Below are 20,878 nucleotides of genomic sequence, written 5' to 3' on the forward strand. Positions count from 1 at the left end.
ACTACCTCAAACACACAGGTGTTATGCAGCAGTACAGGATGTGTAATCAAAATATATTATTGTCTTTGGAAAAAGGATTTAAAATTATGGAAGTGTGATGAGGAAGCTATTTTATTATCTGCTTTTGAAGTCATCAAGATGTTGTTTTGAAGACACTTCCCCTAGAAGCATTAAATTAGTTGCAAACCATCAAGTAATTATCTGCAAAACTTTGTACATAGAACACAGAGTAAGAAGGACTTCCCCAACCTGTTTGAACTTTGACTTTACCTGAGAACCTATTTCCTAGAAATTCACCTTCAAGAATCTCACAGCTTACTGACAAACCTTTGTTTTACAAGACCCTCACTTCAATTTTAAAGCTTCATCTACATCTGAGAAATGAAAGAGACTGAGATAATTATCAGTGATAAAAGTATATATTACCTTAATCTGGATCTAGTTTTTTTTGTGTGAGTATATGTGAAACAAGTGAGTGAAATGTTTCATTATTTTGGGGTAATTGTGTGGAAATAAATAACCTTCTTTGTAAAAACAAATTGTAAAAGCATTATTACTGAAAAGAATGATTTGGAATTCATGTTGTATGATGGTAGGAAAACGTACGCATAATTTTTAACTGTAGACATACTAATCACAGGCAGTAAAGGGGACGTAAATTTCTGTCTCTGACATAGGCTTAGTTCCACATTATAACAAAGTTATAAATGTATTGCCTTCTTTATGGCTGCTAAATGTAAATTTTAATTCTATAATTTGGAGAAATATCAACAAATGTTTTATGACTAGGTGTGTAGATTGTTATTGCTCTGTAACAAAGGTACCTCTTATGAGTTGAACAAAATATTCATGTCTAGACCTGTCACTATTAATAGCTACTAATCTCTTATGAGTTCGCTTATGAGAGCTGTAATGTGTGTTATTAAAATGTTTTATTTTAAATACTGAGTTAATTTGTTCTTGCCAGGTTAATTGTTAGCAAATTGCTCAAGTTCATTTGATTATCCTGCAACTTGTTTGCTTTTAGCTTCACAACAGAAATGAGGTGGGATATTTGATCAATTTAGCTTTCACTTGAATGAATTCTACAGTCTGTCATTTGCTCCCAATTTTTTCTTTAAAAGTTTCACTTTTTTTGTCTTGATTACACTATTGGAAGTCCATTTCATAGTACTTTTTCAATCAAGAAGAATATTCTGATAAGTCCTAAAATTATCCTTTCCTTGCTTGAACTAATATTCCTTAATTCCATTATCACAGTTCATAGTAATATTCCAGTTCAGCTATCCTTCAACAATTTTGATGCTGCTATACAATAATTTCTCCAATACCTATTTTCAGGGATGTGTTTCTGATGTGGCTTAACCATGTCACTGCTGAGATGATGATTCCCTTGTGGTCTGAGAACACGGGTCATAATGGTAGGCCATTTAAAAGACTCAATAGAATTCTGTACCCTAGGGAGTGGTGAATACTCACTTATTCAAGACAGAAGTCATGTAATAGTTAGGCATGAGAGGTATTGAGGGATATGAAGATAGTGCAGGAAGTGGAACTGAGGTAGGAAGGACAGTTTTGATACTATTGAACAGTGATGGTCTAAACAGAATGTTGCATTGAGTTCCTCAGTTTTGGTCATTGATATAATTTAGGGACAATGGTGATCTAAACCCTGACCCTTCAATCCAGACTCATTGTTTCTTGTGTTTTAATCAATTCCTCGTCTGATTCCAGGTTTCCTCTCAATCCCAAAAACTTTAGATAATTATAGCCCTTTAATGAAAGCCTTTTGGAGGTTGAAGTCCAACATGTCATAAGAATTACAACAATTTACTTGAGTTTGTTATACCATCAAAGAAGTCTAGAGATTAGAACTCTCTCAATTCGAAATTGATATTGAGGTTGAAAAGCTGTGGACACAGTGGTTCTGATCAGGCCATGGAGAGCCAGTGTGAGATCTATGCTGGCTGTATTAGGAAAGGCTCTCAAAATAATACTCAAATCAGGCACTGGCAAGCCGAATGGCTAGACTTCCACTGCAATTAAGAACCCTGGGATAGAAGATCTAGCCAATTGGAGGCTGCTTGTTCTTGCACCAAACACCTTGGAGGAAGTGTGGTTACTGTGAGAAAAGCCCCAGGATCACAGAGAACCCAGACTAATGTAAGTAATTTTTTTGAGGGGGTGGGCAGAAAGTTGGATTTCTCAGTTCAAGGTGGAAGTCAAAAGTTAGGACAGGGGTTTGCTCCTAGCAGTCATCCCTGCCCTATCATATGCCCAGTTCCTTAATCAGGCACTTTTGATCAAGCCCCCCCTCCCCACCCCTCCCCACCCCTCCCCACCCCTCCCCACCTTTCCCCACCTCTCCCCACCTCTCCCCACCTTTCCCCACCTCTCCCCACCCTTCCCCACCCTTCGAGGTGATGGGCTACATGGTGACAGGGCTGTCTGTAGCTGAGATAATGGATATGTTCAAGCCATTAGTGATCCTTAATTGGTCACTTAAGGACCTCATTAGGTAGTAGGTGAAAATATCTACCATTGACCTTCATACTTAGAACTAAACTGCAGTGGAATCGAGAAAGTGGCAAGGTTTGAATATGCCACCACCTCGTCTATTTCAGTGCACTTGCTGCCTGAGAGTGTGTGGACTTCTGGAGTAGAAGATTTTGGATTCGTGGTGCTGGAAAAGCACAGCAGTTCAGGCAGCATCTGAGGAGCAGCAAAATCAGGAATAAATTCCTGATGAAGGGCTTTTGCCGGAAACGTCGATTTTGCTGCTCCTCGGATGCTGCCTGAACTGCTGTGCTCTTCCAGCACCACTAATCCAAAATCTGGTTTCCAGCATCTGCAGTCATTGTTTTTACCTTCTGGAGTAGAAGATTCAACCCTAAGATGGTGGTATGTTAATGTTATTAGTTTTTGTCTTATTGAAGACAATTGGTTAATGGTCATGATGGTTTTTAGCATTTCTTACTATCACTAATTTTTTTTTGGTTGTCTGTACACCATCATCAGCAGAATATTCATGGGGTTGCACTTCGGCTTAGTTCATTTGGAACCAAACTTCCAATTGTGCTTTATCAGTTTTGGTTTTTTTTGCTTTGTTGAAAACTCTGCAAAAACATGGCTTGTTAGTGCCTTGACAAAACCTTGACACCTGCTTGACATAAATTGAACTAATGGAACTACTAACTCCAGATTGGCTTGTCCTTAGCTTAGAAAATTAAACAGGATGCTGGCCTGTGGATCTTAAAATGTTGTGCTAGCTCTTTTTTCTTCAGGGTTGAGTGCACAAGTGTTTGATTATGCAGTTGTTCCTAATGGCTGATGCTTATTCATTCCTGTACTTATTGATTCAGCCAGAATAATTTCAGTTCTGTGTTGCTTGTTATGTACTTAAATTTCAAATGTAGTCAGAATTCCTCAAATGTAAAGCTCTAATATAAATCTTTGCATTGTGCATTCTGGTGAAAAGATAACCAGCCTTCAAACCAGCTGACTTTTTTGCCTACATTTTTCATATACAATTTTATCAGGCATATCAGAAATTTTAGGAAAAATGAGACTTGCAGAAACGTGATTGCTTTGTTGGGCTACATTTCATAGGACATAGAATTACTACAGTGTTAAAACAGACCCGTGGCCCAACAGGTCCACACCGACCCTCCAAAGAGTAACCCACCCAGACCCATTCCCCTACCCTATATTTACCCCTAATGAATGCACCTAACCTACATGTCCCTGAACACCATGGGCAATTTAGCATGGCCAATTCACCTAACCTGCACATCTTTGGACTGTGGGAGGTTATTGGAGCATCCGGAGGAAACCCACGCAGACTCGGGAGAATGTGCAAACTCCACAGAGACTGTCGCCCGAGGCTCGAATCAAACCTTGGTCCCTGGTGCTCTGAGGCAGCAATGCTAGCCACCGTGCAAGAGTTACAGTGCAAAATTGATTTTAATAACTTTTAAATACACATGAGAAAAATTAAAAGCTGAATTTCTATGTGTATAATGTTATGGATTTGTGCCGCTGAACACAAGTTTCTGTTTCATAATATCTGCCTTGTATTTGTAAACTTTCTATGTTGTGATATTTTGGATTGCTATGGTATAATCCTCATGTATAATGTTTTATTTTGTGTAACAGACTATGTGAATGGAGGGGAATTGTTTACTCACTTGTCGCAGAGGGAACGTTTCACAGAGCATGCAGTGAGAATATACAGTGGGGAGATAGTGCTAGCACTGGAGCATCTACACAAGGTAAGCTGTACATTTACTGGTCAAGAACTAAATTTGGCAAATGCATTCTCTGTCTATTTCTGTAGTTGACTAGGTGTACAGGATACAAGACATGGATTAGGTGAATATCTTAACTCCAGTGCTTCTAAAATTTTAAAGAAAATTGCAAATGTCTTTATTGCTTTGTTTTATCTGTGCTGACACTTGTACAGTTAGTTAGGTTGAAAAGTAAAAAGCTTTGTTGCTTGTGTAAATTTAATATTTCCTGGTTGTAATCTCATATCAGTGATTTAGTATGTAGTTGAAATGTCACTGGACTAGAAAGCTGTTAACCCCTTTAATGTGCAAAATAGAAACATTTCTATGAGATTATGTAAACTGATATCAGGATCACATTCTGGGCTGGGGGTATTGCTGTAATGTCATATTTTTTAAAATTGTCTTCATAGGATGTGGACATCACTGGTTCAGCCAACATTTATTGTTCATGTCTGGCTGCTTTTGAGAAACAGAGAAACATAGGACCAAGAGCAAGCAATTTTGAGCCTCCCCCACCATTCAGTATGACCCCTCTTTCCACTTTCTTCCCATATCCTTTGAGGTGGACGGTAGTGGCGGCTAAGGTGATGGTGAGATGTCTTCTTGAATCACAGCATTTCAATTGCTGTCAGTATCTGCTGCCTTTGTCCTTATAGATGGAAGGTGCTGTCCAAGGATCCTTGATAAATTTCTGCAGTGCATCTCCTACTGAGCAGCATCTAGGTAGGGATTTTTTTTTGGACAATTTGAAAGTGAAGAATGCGAATCATACAGCCAAAAGAACCGGGAAATGTGGGTCATTCAAGGAGAAGAACTAACATTAGCAAAACCATGGTGAACTGAACTGCCTCTAATTCCTACAGTCTGTAATTAATATCTCTACAATTTCTGCAAATTTCAGGAGATTAAGAATTCTGTTTTCTTCATAAATGTAGAAGCATAAATATGTTTGGACTATTTTGTTTAATAATTTTATAGTCAAAAGTGTGGCACTGGAAAAGCAGGTGAGGCAGCATCTGAGGAGCAGGAGAATCAATTTTTTGGGCATAAGCCTTTCATTAGGAAGTCCAGCATGATACGTTTCGACTGACTCTCCAGCATCTGCAGTCCTACTTTCTCCTTAATCATTTTACATACAGTCCCGTGTAAACAACCCCCATCACTGCAGCCTAAATAATAATGTTATTGTGAAATGCCTTGCATCATTAAAGGCACTATATAAATATAAATGATTAATTCTATTGGCTCCTTCTTCTAATCATCAATAAGTGTTGGAAGTACCAATTCTAATACAGATTTGGGGGGGGGGGGGAACCTTGCCTGTCATTTCTCTGTCTCAGATTGGATTTCATTACACATTTTTATTCTATTATTGCCAAGCTGAGATTCGATCCTTTAAGCCAACGTTGTGTCTCCTGATTTTATGTTTTTTTTGCAGGAGATATCTTATAAACCCAAAGAAGCTATCATTACATTCTCACCCTTAACAATAATAACAAAGCTTTATAGAAGGGCATTTAACATAATAAATCATCCCAAAGCAATTCATTTAGTCACTTTGTCAAAAAAAATCTGTTAACTTGGTCACAAATGACCTCCTTTTCTACATGATGTGGAGGTGCTGGTGATGGTCTGGGGTGGACAAAGTTAAAAATCACACAACACCAGGTTATAGTCAACAGGTTTATTTGGAAGCACTAGCTTTCTCCAAAACTATAAACTGGAGTTGTGTGATTTTAACCAACTCATTTTGTATGTCCGGGCTCAGTCTTACCATGTAGTTTTGATCTTCCCTAATGTTCCATCAATTTGGTCTTGACAATTGTTTTGGCAATTGTTTGCCAACAGTTTCCTGGTGTGAATATAGAGTTATGAGTTTCTCAAGCCCCTTTTTAAGTAAGGGCATTATGTTTTCCATTTTTCTATCTAATGAATCCCTAATTTTTAGCCAATAAGTCTTCTAGCATATTATCTAGGCTTTTGGCCTGTTTTTCAAAGCCATGGTCTTCACTTTTTTTAACAATTTCCCATTTTATGTTCAAATGTCTTTTAAGTACATGCAAGATACTATATGAATACAGGGTTCTTTGATGAGCTTTCAACACCTATACCTTTATAGGTCTCTTACTGCCTTTGTTTCTGTTGAATCATTATAGCACTAAAGGAAGCCGCTTGTGCCATTAACTTCTCTTAACACCTCTTTCCATTGTCTGGTGTACAGATTACGTGTCTATTTTCTTTGTCTCTTCAAAATAAACTACAGATAATTCCGCCACTACTTTCTCTCTAGCTTTTTCCTTCCCATATGCTTTGTCCTGATGCTCTTAAAATGCTTGCTCCTTTTAAAATTATAATGAGGTTTTACAGTCTGCAGTGTTAAGACAGTAGTTCTCTGTGCAAATTCTGGCTGTGCTATGTGTTTCCAGCATTTTCAGGTTTTTACATTTGACTTACATTCATGTAAATACTTGGCTGACTCCCGTCTAATCCACCTGATTTACTTACTCAGATCTTATTCAAATATTCACATCAAACAATTTCACTGTATTACCTGCCCAATTTTGACTGGCATAGAATACCCTTTTGTTGTACCAGCCTGCTCATTTGTAACTACACTTGAGGCATTGAAATCTTGGGTGGAAAGAGAGTCCATGTTTGAACTTGCAACTGGTTAACTATGGAAAGAGTGCGCTTAGTAGACTAATTTAACCCTTCCTCATTCCAACCTTTCTTTTTTCCTGATCTCAGAAATTAAGCTAATATGAACAACACGGGCTGCTTTTGACTCCATTTTGAATTGCATTTCAGGAAGGCTGCACTTTGTCCTGACAAATGGTGATTACCTCTGAAAGAGGAAAGGTTAGCTACAAGGGCATGAGGGAGGAGCTGGCCAGAGTTGATTGGAAGGGTGGAGCAGTAACATCAGGAGTTTCTGAGGGTAATTTAGGACGCACATCAAAAATACACCCCTACAGTGCTGAATTAGTCAAAACAATTAATAGAAGTCATCACAGCCATGACTCACAAAGGGAGTAAGGGACAGCATAAAAGCTAAAAGGAAAAGCTTACTATGTGGTGAAGATGAGTAGAAAACCAGAGGATTGGGAAGTCTTTAAAAACCGGTAGAGCATAACTTAAAAAAACAGTTGGGGGTAGAAGATGAAATATGAGGGTAAGCTAGCTAGTAATATAAAAGATGATTATAAGAGTCTTATATGGGGATAAAAGTGTTGCAAGAGTGAACATTGGATTGCTAGAAAATGATGCTGGAGAATAGTAATAGGGAACACAAGAATGCCAGAGGAACTGAATACGTACTTTGCCTCAGTCTTCATACCAGCAGCATGCAAGAACTTCAGGGGACAGAGGTGATTAGTGTCATTACAAAGGAGAAGGTGATGTGAAAACTGAAAGGTCTAAAGATGGGTCAATCACCCAGACCAGTTGGACTACACCCCAGGGTTCTGAAAGAGATAGCTGAGGAGATTGTGGGGCATTGGTGGTGATCTTTCATGAATCACTGGAGTCAGGGAGGGTCCTAGAGGACTGGCAAATGGCTAAAGTAACACCCCTGTTTGCGAAAGTGGGGAAGCAGAAGGCAGGAAACTTTAGGCTGATTAGCCTGACCTTGGTTGTTGGTAAGATTTTAAAGTCCATTATTAAGGATAAAGTTGCAGATTACTTGGAAGTGCATGGCAAAATAGGACTGAGTTAGCATGGCTGCATCAAGGGAAAGTCATATCTGACAAATCTGTTAGGGTTCTTTGTGGAGATAATGAGCAAGCTAGACAAAGGAGAACCAGAGTATGTGATCTATTTAGATTTCCGGAAGACTTTTGACAAGATGCCACACAGGAAGCTGCAAAATAAAAATAAGAGCACATGGTGTTACAGTAACGTGCTGGCATGGATAGAGAATTATCTGACTGGCAGAAAACAGAGAATGGTGATAAAGAGGTCTTTTGCAGGATGACAGCTGATGATACATGGCATTTCGCAGAGGTCAATGTTGGGGCCACAATAATTCACGTTATACATTACACTTTGGACAGGGCTTTGTTGTTAACATGATGCAAACATAGATTGAGGGACAGGTAGTATTGAGGAATCGGGTCAGTTGGAAGATTCGGACAGTTTAACAGAGTGGGCAAAGAAGGGGTAGATAGAATGCAATGTGGGTAAATATGAGGTTATGCACTTTGGTTGGGAGAATTGAGGTATAAACAGTTCTCTGAAAGGCTTTAGAAATCTAAAGTGCAAAGGTACTTAAGAGTCCTAATTCAGGATTCTCTTAAGGTTATTTTACAGATTCATTTGGCAGTTAGGAAGACAAATGAAATGCTGATATTCATTTTGAGAAGTCGAGAATACAAGGGTCATAGAGATTTACAGCACGGAAACAGACCCTTCGGTCCAACTCATCCATACTGACCAGATATCCCAACCCAATCTAGTCCCACCTGCCAACACCAAAACCCTCCCTATTCATGTACCCATCCAGATGCCTTTCAAATGTTGCAATTGTACCAGCCTCCACCACATCCTCTGGCAGCTCATTCCATACACGTACCACCCTCTGCGTGAAAAAGTTGCCCCGTAGATCTCTTTTATATCTTTCCCCTCTCACCCTAAACCTATGCCCTCTAGTTCTGGACTCCCCTACCCCCAGGAAAAGACTTTTCACAACATCTTTCCAATAGAAAGGCGACCAGAATTGCATGCAATATTCCCACAGTGGCTAAATCAATGTCCTGTACAGCCGCAACATGACCTCCCAACTCCTGTACTCAATACTCTGACCAATAAAGGAAAGCATACCAAACGCCTTCTTCACTATCCTATTTACCTGCGACTCCACTTTCAAGAAGCTATGAACCTGCACTCCAAGGTCTCTTTGTTCAGCAACACTCCCTAGGACCTAACCATTAAGTGTATAAGTCCTGATAAGATTTGTTTTCCAAAAATGCAGCACCTCACATTTATCTAATTTAAACTCCATCTGCCACTCTTCAGCCCATTGGCCCATCTGATCAAGATCCCGTCGTAATCTGAGATAACCTTCTTCGCGGTCCACTACCCATCCAATTTTGGTGTCATTAACAAACTTACTAACTATACCTCTTATGCTCACATCCAAATCATTTATATAAATGATGAAAAGTAGTGGACCCAGCACCGATCCTTGTGGCACTCCACTGGTCACAGACCTCCAGTCTGAAAAACAATTCTCCACCACCATCCTCTGTCTTCTACCTTTGACCCAGTTCTGTATCCATATGGCAAGTTCTCCCTGTATTTCATGAGATCTAACCTTGCTCATCAATCTCCCGTGGGGAACCTTGTTGAACAGATACACTGTGAGGTTGTATAAAACTGTGATCAGATTGCATTTAGAATATTGTGAGAGTTTTGGGCCTGTACCTAAGGAAGGGTGTGCTGACTCTGAAGGGGACACACACAGGAGGTTTACAAGAATGATCTCAGGAATGAAGGGCTTGTCATCTGAGGAGAGGTTGAGGACTCTGGATCTGTATTCGATAGAATTTAGAAGGATTGGTGGGGGAATGTGTTTGAAACTTAATACTGAGAAGTCTGGATAGAGTGAACGTGGAGGAGATTTTTCCACTAATAGGAGAGACCAGGACCACAGCACACAGCCTCCAAGTGAAGAGTTGACCATTTCAAAGTAAGATGAGGAGGAATAATCTACAATCAGAGGGTGATGAATTTGTGGTATTAGGGAATGAAACCGGTCTTTTACAGTTGCGGGGAAGGTACAGGGGGTTTGGGGAGGGGGGTTGGTGGGGCGAGTGGCGCGAACCAAGGATTGGTGAAGGCAGAGAGGGGTGGGGAAGGAAAGATGTTCTTCGGAGTTGGTGGAAGTGTTTAAGGATGATGCATTGGATGCAGAGACTGGTAGGGTGGTAAATGAGGATAAGGGGCACCCTGTCTTCATTGTGTTTGGAGGGGGATAGTTTAGAGCAGTGGAGCAAGTAATAGAGGAGGTGTGGTGGAGTGCTGTCTGAATTACAGAGGAGAGAAGAGCACGTTGTTCAAAATAGGTGGACATCTGGGATGCTTGGGAGTGGAATGTCTCCTCATCCAAGCAGATGTGATGGAGGCAGAATAATTGGGAAAACAGGATGGACTTCTTGCAGGATACTAAGTGGCAGGAGGTGTAGTCCAGGTAGTTATGGGAGTCCATGGGTTTATAGACAGTCTGTAGACTGTCGTCGGTGATGGAAATAAAGAGGTCAAGAAAGAGGAGGAAGGTATCCGAGGTAGACCAAGTGAAAAGAGGAGTGGAAGTTGTGGGTGAACTTGATGAACTGCTTCAGTTCAGCGTGGGCACAGGATGCTCACTGATATAGTCAGTGATGTAATGGCAAAGAGTTGGGGCACAGTGCCTGTGTAGGTACTAAGGAGGGACTGTTTGACATAGCCGACAAAGAGGCAGGCGTAGCTCGGGCCCATTCAGATGGTCAAGGAAAAGTTATTAAGGGTGAGGACTAGTTTGGTAAGGCAAAGGAGGGTATTGGTGGAGGGGGACTGGATGGGTTTTTTGGAGAGGAAGATGTTGAAGGCCTGGAGGCCATCCTTGTTGGGGTATGGACATGTATAATGACGGCATGTCCATCATGATGATAAAGCACTGGGTGCCATGGAACTGGAAGTTACTGAAAAGGTGGAGGGTGTGGTTAGTATCATGGATGTAGGTGGGAAATGTTTGCATCAAGGGGGAGAGATTGGAGTCGAAGTAGGAGGAAATACATTCAGTGGAGCAGGAGCATTGGAGACAATGGGTGAGCCGGGGTGTTGGGCTTATAGATCTTGGGGAGCAGGTAGAACTGGGCAGCATGAGGCTGGGGACCATGAGGTTGGAGGCAGTGGAGGGTAGATGACCAGAGGCAATGAGGGCACAAACAGTGTAAGTGATTTTGGGCTGATGGGCCAGGATGGGGTTGTGGTCAAGGGAGAGGTCAGATGTGGTGTCAGAGAGCTGGTGTTCGGCCTCTAGAAGACATAGAGGTCCGTCCTCCCGACAACCATCACCTCACCACAGGATTGGTGCAGAGAGAGTAGAGTGCTTTTTGAAATATAGTAACAGCTCTGATATGGAAAGGTCCTAAGCTTGATTGCCAGACTGTGCTGATGTATCTGGACTTGGCTGAGCAATGGTGAGGATGCTGCATTGATGTCTGTGTCACGGATAAAGAAACTCAACTGGACTCGCCACATCAACACAGTGCCGGCAAGAGCAGGTCAGAGGCTCGGAATATTGAGGCAAGTACCTAACTTCCTGACCCCCCCCACCAAAAGCCTATCCATCATAAACAGGGCGCAAATCACAAGTGTGATAGAATAGGACAGTACACTTTAACCCTTGATGTTGTGCTGGCCTTTTAGTCAACTTTAAGATCAGACTAACCTAAATACCCTTCATTTTACTATCATCCAACTTGCTTGGATGGGTGCAGCTCCAAAACCATTCAAGAAGCTTGACACCTTCCAGGACAAAGTAGCTCGCTTAATTGGTACCACATCCACAAGCATCCGCTCCCTCCACTACCAAAAGCAGTAAAAGCAGCGTGTACTGTCTATACGATGCACTGCAGAGATTCACCAAAGTCCTCAGACAGCACCTTCCAAACCCATGACCACATTCATCTAGAGCGATAAAGGCAGAAGATAGATGAGAACATGACAATCTGCAAGTTCCCCTCCAAGCCACTCACCATCCTGACTTGGAAACATATCGTCATTCCTTCACTGCCACTGCATCAGAATCCTGGTATTCCCTCCCTAAGGGCATTATGGGTCAACTCACAGCAGGTTGACTGCAGAGGTTCAAGAAGGCAGCTCACCATTACCTTCTCAAGGGCAAATAGGGATGGGCAATAAATGCTGACCAGCCCACATTCCACAAATGAATAAAAAATGAAAATCTTGGTTTTCTGTTCCTAATCACTACCCAGTATTCCATGTTGGAAGTCCACAAATATGAACCTTGGCTGAGGGCAATATCAGACTTGACCATGACACCTCTCCTGTTGCCTCTGGTTGGTCAAGTAGCCTCTACATACTATTAAAGATTATACCAAAGACAATGAGCAGCAGACAGTGGGCCTTTTGAGAGATGGGTAAACTGAGGGGCATGAATAGGGTGAGTAGGCAAGATCTTTTCCCAAGGTAGGGGAATCCAAAACTAGAGGGCACAAGTTTAAAGTGAGAAGGGAAAGATTTAAAAGAGACCTAAAGGGCAATGTTTTCATGCAGAAGATAGTGTGTGTGTGGAATTAACTGTCAGAGGAAGTGATGGAGGTTACAATGTTGAGAAGGATCTAGTTAGGTACATGATTCGAGAGGGTTTTGAGGGATATGGGCCAAACACTGGGAAATGGGATTAGATTAATTTAGGATATCTGGTCAGCATGGACTATTGGAACGGAGGGTCTCTTTCCATGCAGTGTATCTCTATGACTCTGGTGTAGGAATATTGTCTGTAGTTTATAGTTATTAACACATTTCAATATTTTTTAAATTATTTTGGTTGTCTGGAAAATAAGGTGCATCAGATTTCAAGTTTTTGAAACACTGTGGAGGAGAAAAGTATTCAAAATTTGTAACTTTTGCTTACTGTGTGTTTTCCACAGCTTGGAATTATATATCGAGATATTAAACTGGAAAATATACTTCTCGACAGTAATGGCCATGTGGTTCTAACAGATTTTGGACTCAGTAAAGAGTTTCTAATAGATGAAGTAAGTATTTTGCCTTTCGTTGCAACAATATTTATGCTTCATTGATTAATGCAATGGTGTGTATTCAAAAATTAATTTCAAATAACAGATTGGGAATGCAGTCTTTAACACTGACGTGAATCTGATCTATTTTGCCACAGTAATATTTTTCTCAAACCTTGTTCAGATTAGAAAAATATTTAATCCAGTGTAGCTCAATAGGATTGAGATTACCATTGGCATTGGTTTTATATTGTCTCTCCAACTTGGAGAGACAATGTATATTTCTTTTACAGAACATAAGTATTGCTGAAAAAAGAGGCAAGCTGATGAAGCTTTTCAATGCACACATCAGAACAGGATCAAAAGTTCCAGATTTCTCAGAGAACACTAATTTCTACTGCATGAGAAAGGCTGCTGATTGGATAATGCATGGTCTCTAATTGTTCAAGGCATTGCCATGGAACTGTTGCCCCTACCCTTTTGTTTAATTCACAAAACAATGTGCAGTGCTTATTCTGCTTGCAGAGGACAGACCCTGAGTATAAATTAAACAAAAATGTGGGGGTATAATATTTCCCTGGGGTATATTCTCCTTGGTATTACCTTCATGAATCAGTCAACTTCTCAACTAATCAGCACGATTTTCACATGCAGTGAAGACTGTTGGTTCTTTAGAAATGTGGCATTCTTGTTTGTCCTGAGGAATATGAGGCAAAAAAGCTTTGGCAGCATATCTAACTGTTTTTTTCAGCCACATATACAATCATGTGTATCTTCTCTGTCTCGCTGACCTCACTGCTTTGCCTCAGATTCCAGTTTTAATTGGTTTGATGACCTTTTATGCTGTTAGGAAGATTCCATTGCTTATGTCTTTGAATAGTGATAGTTTGCATCTGTGAGCTACTGCCTCTGCCATTTCATTTTACTATTAAACCCTTATATTATTATTCATACTGAGAAAGAATAAAACATTAGTCATGTTTGTAAATCCTGGCAACTGATTGGAAATAAACATGCCTGGGGCTTCCTCCTTCCATCTGCCTTAGCTGGGTTTTTTTCGTAAAATAAAATTCCCAATAAGAGAAAATCGTTGACAAGACAGAACTGTATTGCCCATCCCCAATCAGGTCAGTAGAGCTGTGTAGCCCCTACACCACCAACTAGGTCAGTGGAATTGTGTTCTTTTTTATTTCAAAAATATACTTTATTCATAAAATAATCGATATACACATATAACCACGAGAGCAATTCAATGCTGTACAGTCTTTACATGTGGGGAACAAACGGTCCTAAGGCGTTTCTTACTTATACAAGTCTATATTTATATACATTTGAGGCATCGGGAAGGCCAATAACTGAACATGTTGTGTGTGTAATGAGGTCAGCCAGGTGGACCTCATAGAATATGAGTTGTTAATCTGGTCTAATCAGACTGAAAGATCAGAACATTAACTTTCATGTATCTGGGAGGCAATGGCCCAGTGGTATTATCCCTTGACTTTTAATCCAAGAACCTAGAATAATGTTCTGGGGACCAGGATTTGAATTCAATTTTAAAAATTCTCAGCTACTCCAAACTCCTGCCCTCACAAAGTGCAGCCCTCCATTCCCTCCGCTCCAACCCCCAACCTCACCATCAAACCCGCAGACAAGAGGGCGCACAGTAGTATTGTGGCGCCCCGACTCTACACAGCTGAAGCCAGGCCCCAACTTGAAGATACCTCCTCCTATTGCTCCCTCGATCACGACCTCACCTCCCATCACCCAATCATCATCTCCCAGACCATCCACAACCTCACCACCTCTGGGGATCTCCCATCCACAGCCTCCAACCTCATTGCCCGTGAAACCCGCATTGGCTAATTCTACCTCCTTCCTAAGATCCACAAACCTGACTGCCCCAATCGACCCATTGTCTCAGCCTCTGCCTGTCCCACCGAACTCATCACTTCCTACCTCGACAATCTTCTGTGCCCCTTAGTCCAGGAACTCCCCACTACGTTCGGGACACCACCTATGCCCTTCGCCTCCTCCAAGATTTTTGTTTCCCCGGTCCCCAACACCTCACCTTCACCATGGACATCCAGTCCCTGGACACATCGATCTGCCACGACGAAGGTCTCCAAGCCCTCTGTTTCTTCCTCTCATGCTGTCCCAACCCTTCCACTGACACCCTCATATGCCTAGCTGAACTGGTCCTCACCCTCAACAACTTCTCCTTCCAATCCTCCCACTTCCTCCAAACCAAAGGGGTAGCCATGGGCACCCACTTGGAACCCAGCTATGCCTGCCTGTTTGTTGGATACGTGGAACAGTCCATCTTCTGCAGTTACACTAGCACCATCCTCTACCTGTTCCTCCGCTACATCAATGACAGTATTGGCACCGCCCTGAACCCCACCACTCACAACGCAACAAGGACAGAACCCTCCTGGTCCTCACCTTCCACCCCACCAACCTCCACATATAACACATCATCTTCCGCCACCTCCAAACGGACCCCACTGCCAGAGATGTATTTCCCTCCCCACCCCTATCAGTATTCTGAAAAGACCATTCCATCTATAACTCCCTTGTCAGGTCCATAGCCCCCACCAGCCCAGACTCCACTCCTGGCACCTTTCCCTGCCACTGCAGGAAGTGCAAAACCTGGGCCCACGCCACACCCCTCACCTCCGTCCAAGGCCCCAAGGGATTCTTCCACATCTGTTAAAAATTTACCTGTACCTGTACTAATGTCATCTACTGCATCCATTGCACCCAGTGTGGTCTCCTCTACATCGGGAAGACAGGACATCTTGCGGATTGTTTCAGAGAACATGTCTGGGACACCTGCACCTACCAACCCCACCGCCCCGTGGCTTAACACTTCAACTCCCCCTCCCACTCCGTCAAGGTCATGCAAGTCCTGGGCCTCCTCCACTGCCAAACCGTTACCACCCGACGCCTGGAGGAGGAATGTCTCATATTCTGCCTAGAGACCCTGCAACCACACGGGATAAATGTGGATTTCAACAGCTTCCTCTTTTCCCCTCCCCCCACATTATCCCAGTCCCTAGCCTCCAACTTGGCACTGCCCTCCGGACCTGTCCTTCACTCTCCCCTCTGCCCTAACACCTTCTCCCTCACCTTCATCCACCTATTCCTTTCTCAGCTATCTTCCCCCAAACCCCACCCCCTCCCACGTATCTTTCAGCCGCGACCCACAGCTTCATTACTGATGAAGGGCTTATGCCCGAGATGTCGATTCTCTTGCTCCTCAGATCCTGCCTGACATGCTGTGCTTTTCCAGCACCACACTCTCGACTCTGATCTCCAGCATCTGCAGTCCTCACTTTCTCTCAGCCCATTGGCCCATCTGATCAAGATTTTGGTGTGCATCCTGGGGAACAGCCCGTGGAGCACAGAGTCCTGTGTCATAGAGCTGCTCAGGACAAGCCTTCACAAAAACCACTGCATCTCTCTACAGACCTCCTTTGTAAAGCCTCATTCCAGCAGCATATATGTGATAGTCTCTACCCACTGCAGCCACTTCGAGGGCAGTGTGCAGTGGCACGGAGTCCAGGCCGACATGAAGGTTCTCACAGGTAGTGCCCTTCTCACCACCAGCCAAGCAATGTCTTGGTGTTTGTGGGAAAGCTGTGGTGATGACGCATTCTGCCAACGACTTTGACAATCTGCTTAGAGAACAATCTTCGTTGGAGACAAAAAAACTGCAAATCCTGGAATCCAAAGTAGACAGGCAGGAGGCTGGAAGAACACAGCATCTGCAAGTGCAGAAGTTGATATTTTGGGTGTGACCCTTCTTCAGGACAGGAGGTGGGTATCAGGGGAGCTGACCTTTCCCTTTTCTCGCAAGGTCTCGAGGACGCTATGTGGTGACCACTTGCTGATTGACAGGTGGTCAAGGGTGTTTTTCTTTGCACATGTCTCCATGAAGGACAGGAGATAAGGAATGGTCCAACTATTTGGAGTGTTCTTTGGCAAGTCCCATCCTTTGCAACACCGGGGTCGGGTCAAAGCTCAATGTGGAGTTTGTGTACTAAGGTCTACATACAGTGTGGCTATCAGGATGAGGGTGGCACTGGGTGTATTGTTAAGCACTTTTCCAGAGCTGTTTACATGTTGTCCCTGCAGACATAGTCCATCTTAGACCTCCAGATGAGGTGGAAGATGGCTCAGGTGACTGCAACGGTGCTGGTTCATGGAATGGGCCAGACCTATGCCATGTGCAACTGCAGAGAGTATGTCACATCTGATGTCTAGACTTTTACCCGCATTGGAGAGGGAGCAATGCTCCCAAAGGCCCGGTTTCTGCCTCAACTTGGCGATACACCCCTCCGACAGTTTTGCACATGCCCCAGCCCCTCCAAACCTTCAGGTAATCTGTCCTAACGGTGAAGGGGATAATGGATTGGTTGGCCCAGTTCCCAAAAAATTAGGACTAAATTTATTGTCACATATATTCAAATACAGGAATACAGGAGTACAGTGAAAAATGTACAAAGTCATTGGCACCATCTTAAAATTTTATTTTTAGAATCCTTAGTGTGGAAACAGGCCATTTGGCCCAACAAGTCCACACTGTCTCTCCAAAGGAGTAACCCACCCAGACCTATTCTCCTATTAGTCTACATTTTACCCCTGACTAATGCCCCAAACCTACATATCCCTGAGCACTATGGGCAATTTAGCATGGCCAATTCACCTATCCTGCACATCTTTTGGATTGTGGGAGGAAACCAGAGCACCCGGAGGAAACCCACGCAGGGAGAATGTGCAAACTCCACAGATGCAGAACCAGAATTTTTTTTAAAAATTTTAAAAATTAGGAGAAGAAATAAAAGAAACAGAGCTAAAAGAAAAGAGAAGTCCAGATTTTAAGGTCTTTAAAGAACATGGCCTAGTTCTTGCCCCAATGTCTCTTGGTTTCCGAGGCCAGTTCGAACTGGTTCCAGATGCTCATGACTCTACACAGATCCAAGCAGAAAATGGTGATGCCATCCACTTACAGGGAGGCTTTGACTTGCAAGCCTCCACGACCTGGAATAGTCAATCCTCTCAAGCTTGCATCCTTCCTGATGGACTCAGTACATAGCAGGAGAGAGTGGGCAGCCTTGTCTGACTCCAGATCTGATCAGGAAGCTTTCTGACTCCCAACTGTTGATTGAGACTACATTAATGATGTTGGTGTAGAGCAGTCGGATCTAATTACAGATTCCCTCCCCAAAGTCCATTACCCCATCCCCAGTTAGATCAGTGGGATTGTATACCCCCTCCCCCTCCAATTCCCAGTCAAGTTAGTGAAGCTATATAGCTATGTTTGGCTCCAGTCAGGTCAGTCAGTGATGGTTTACTATTGCGAAAACCGGTAGTTTATCTGTGATGTTTATCTTACAAGCTCAAGTTTATGTAAAATGCATCTGACCGCATGTAAATTGTTCCCATAGGCACACAACAGCTTCAACACAGCTGAAAGTCAAATGTGAGAAATGTATTTGAATATTTTATTAGCAGTGCAGTGTTGCAAATTGAGATCCAGCTGCAGGCTTTTTGAAAGATTTCAGTTAGCAAATGAAATTAGATTTACATTCTTTAGCACTGTTTGATAATTGAAACATATTGTAAAACATATTAAAACATATTGTAAAATGCTGGCAGAAATTAGTACTGTACGATCTTTAGATCTGTGAAGTCAAATCATTCGTTCCTACATGCAAAGTAATACCCTATACAAGCAAGGTTTTATTTGTCAAGTACAGCAGCAAGTGTTCTTCTGTGACTATCATATGCTTGCACTCCTGAAATTGTTTTAAAATATCTTTTTGGACAGTGCACTTGTAAATATTGTCATACTACTGAATCAGACATCTTTTGTAAAAAAACAAAAAAATTAATTTGTGGAAAATGTGTTTTTCAATATCTCTAATATATAAGGCTAATTGTTTTGACAAGCCCTCAGTCAGCCTCCAGCCCTGCAGCAACCTTTATGGACAGCCTGGTGTGCAGTAAGACTGTGAGACGGTGTGGTTGGCCGCAGTCTGGAGGATGGGTGCAGGGTGGCCATATCAGGGAAACTGGTGGGCAGGAGACCACAATTGCAGTCAGTAGATAGGGTGGCCTATGTTTGGAAAAGGTGAGTACAGGGAGGCCAAAGATTGTGTCGAGAAGAGTCTGAAAATTTCTTTGTTTTGTTATTTTTCTACTTTTATGCTAAGAAGACTGTAGCGCAGAATTTTTTAAACTTATTTCTTTATTTCACTATTTCTGTAACTTAGATTTTGTACCTAGGTACTTTTGCCCTAAGATGGTGTCATCCATGGCAACATTGTACACTTTTCGCTGGACTCTTGTACCCCATACTTTAGCACACATGACAGTAAAATTTGAATCTATAATATTCTCTTGAGCATTTTTAGGAAAGCTGCCCTCCTTCCCAATCAAGAAAAGAGTCATTTAGCTTGTTTTGGCTGAGTGCCAAACCTCCATTTCATGCCAATTTTACTGACACCAAAAAAAGTCCAAGCATCACCAGTTGATTTCAAATTGGGCTCACAATTTCACAGTCAGAAGTAGATTTAAATATAACGGTAAGCAGCCTGTCCGCTACCAATATGCACTGCTACTGCCAGAAAATGTGGCAGGTGTGATGTGGTTGAGTCATGTTAGACTGATTTTAAAATATTATTTATTTTGTTTTATTTGTTCATTAGATGAGGATATTGCTGGCTAGGTTAACATATATTGGCTATCCCTCATTGCATTAGAGAAGGTGCTGATGCTGCCTTCCAGTTACAAAAAACGTAAAACAGTACTGCACAGGAACAGCTCCTTCGGTCCACCATTTCTGTACCGATCATGGTGCTATTCTAAACTAATCCCATCTGCCTGCACCTGGTCCATACTCCTCTATTGCCTGCCTGCTCTTTTGTCTGTCTAAATTCCTCCAAATGTTGTTACTGTATCTTCTCTACCACCTCCCCTGGCAGTGTGTTCTAGGCACCTACCATGCATTGTGTAAAAAAACTTGCACATCTCCTTTAAATCTTTCCTGCCTCAGCTTAAACCTATGACCCCTAGTATTTGTCATTTCCACCTGGGAACCAAACTCCCGACTGTCCACCCTGTCATACCTCTCATAATGTGTATGCATGTCTCAAATTGCCCCTCAGCCTCCGACACTCTAGTGAAAACAATCCAAGTTTGTCCAACCTCTCCTTACAGCTGGTACATTCCAATCCAGGCAACATCCTAGTAAACCTCTTTTGTACCGTCGTCAAAGCCTCCACACCCTTCCTGTAGTTTGGTGACCAGAATTACACTCAACATTGCAAATGTGGCTTAACCAAAGCTTAATACAGCTGCAACATGACTTGCCAATGTCTGTACTCATTGCCCCAACTGATGAGGGCAAGCATGCAGTACCACCTTATCCACTTGTGTTGCCACTTTCAGGGAGTTGTGGTCTTACACCCCAAGTTTTCTCTGTGTATGAGTGCTTCTAAGGGTCTTGCCATTTATTGTCTGCTTTTATCTTGCATTCTACATTCCATAATGTATCACCTCACACTTGCCTGGATTAAACTCCAAATGCCATTTCTCAACCCAATTTTCCAACTGATCTATATCCTGCTTTGACAACCTTCTTCAATATCTGCAACTCCACCAATTTTCACCTGCAAACTTACGAACCAGATGTGCATTTTCATCCAAATCCTTTAGAAATTACAAACAACAACGGAACACCACTGGCTATAGACCTCCTGTCAGAAAAGCACCCTTCCACAACTATCCTCTGTCTTCTTTGACCGAGACAATTATGTATCCAACTTAACAACTAATTGT

The 20,878-nt window shown here is 42.3% G+C and overlaps 1 protein-coding gene across 4 annotated transcripts in view; it reads left to right on the forward strand.

Moving 5' to 3' along the window:
- rps6ka5 (ribosomal protein S6 kinase, polypeptide 5) overlaps window positions 1–20,878 on the forward strand; it is a 252,857-nt gene that overhangs the window by 142,031 nt on the left and 89,948 nt on the right. For all 4 annotated transcript variants that reach the window (XM_072568072.1, XM_072568075.1, XM_072568073.1 and 1 more), the window contains 2 exons: window positions 4,156–4,271; window positions 12,944–13,051. In XM_072568072.1, the coding sequence (XP_072424173.1) occupies window positions 4,156–4,271; window positions 12,944–13,051 (224 nt within the window). The remainder of the gene's footprint in view (window positions 1–4,155; window positions 4,272–12,943; window positions 13,052–20,878) is intronic.

The sequence above is a fragment of the Chiloscyllium punctatum genome, chromosome 4 (genome assembly GCF_047496795.1).
Source record: "Chiloscyllium punctatum isolate Juve2018m chromosome 4, sChiPun1.3, whole genome shotgun sequence".
Lineage (NCBI taxonomy): Eukaryota > Metazoa > Chordata > Chondrichthyes > Orectolobiformes > Hemiscylliidae > Chiloscyllium > Chiloscyllium punctatum.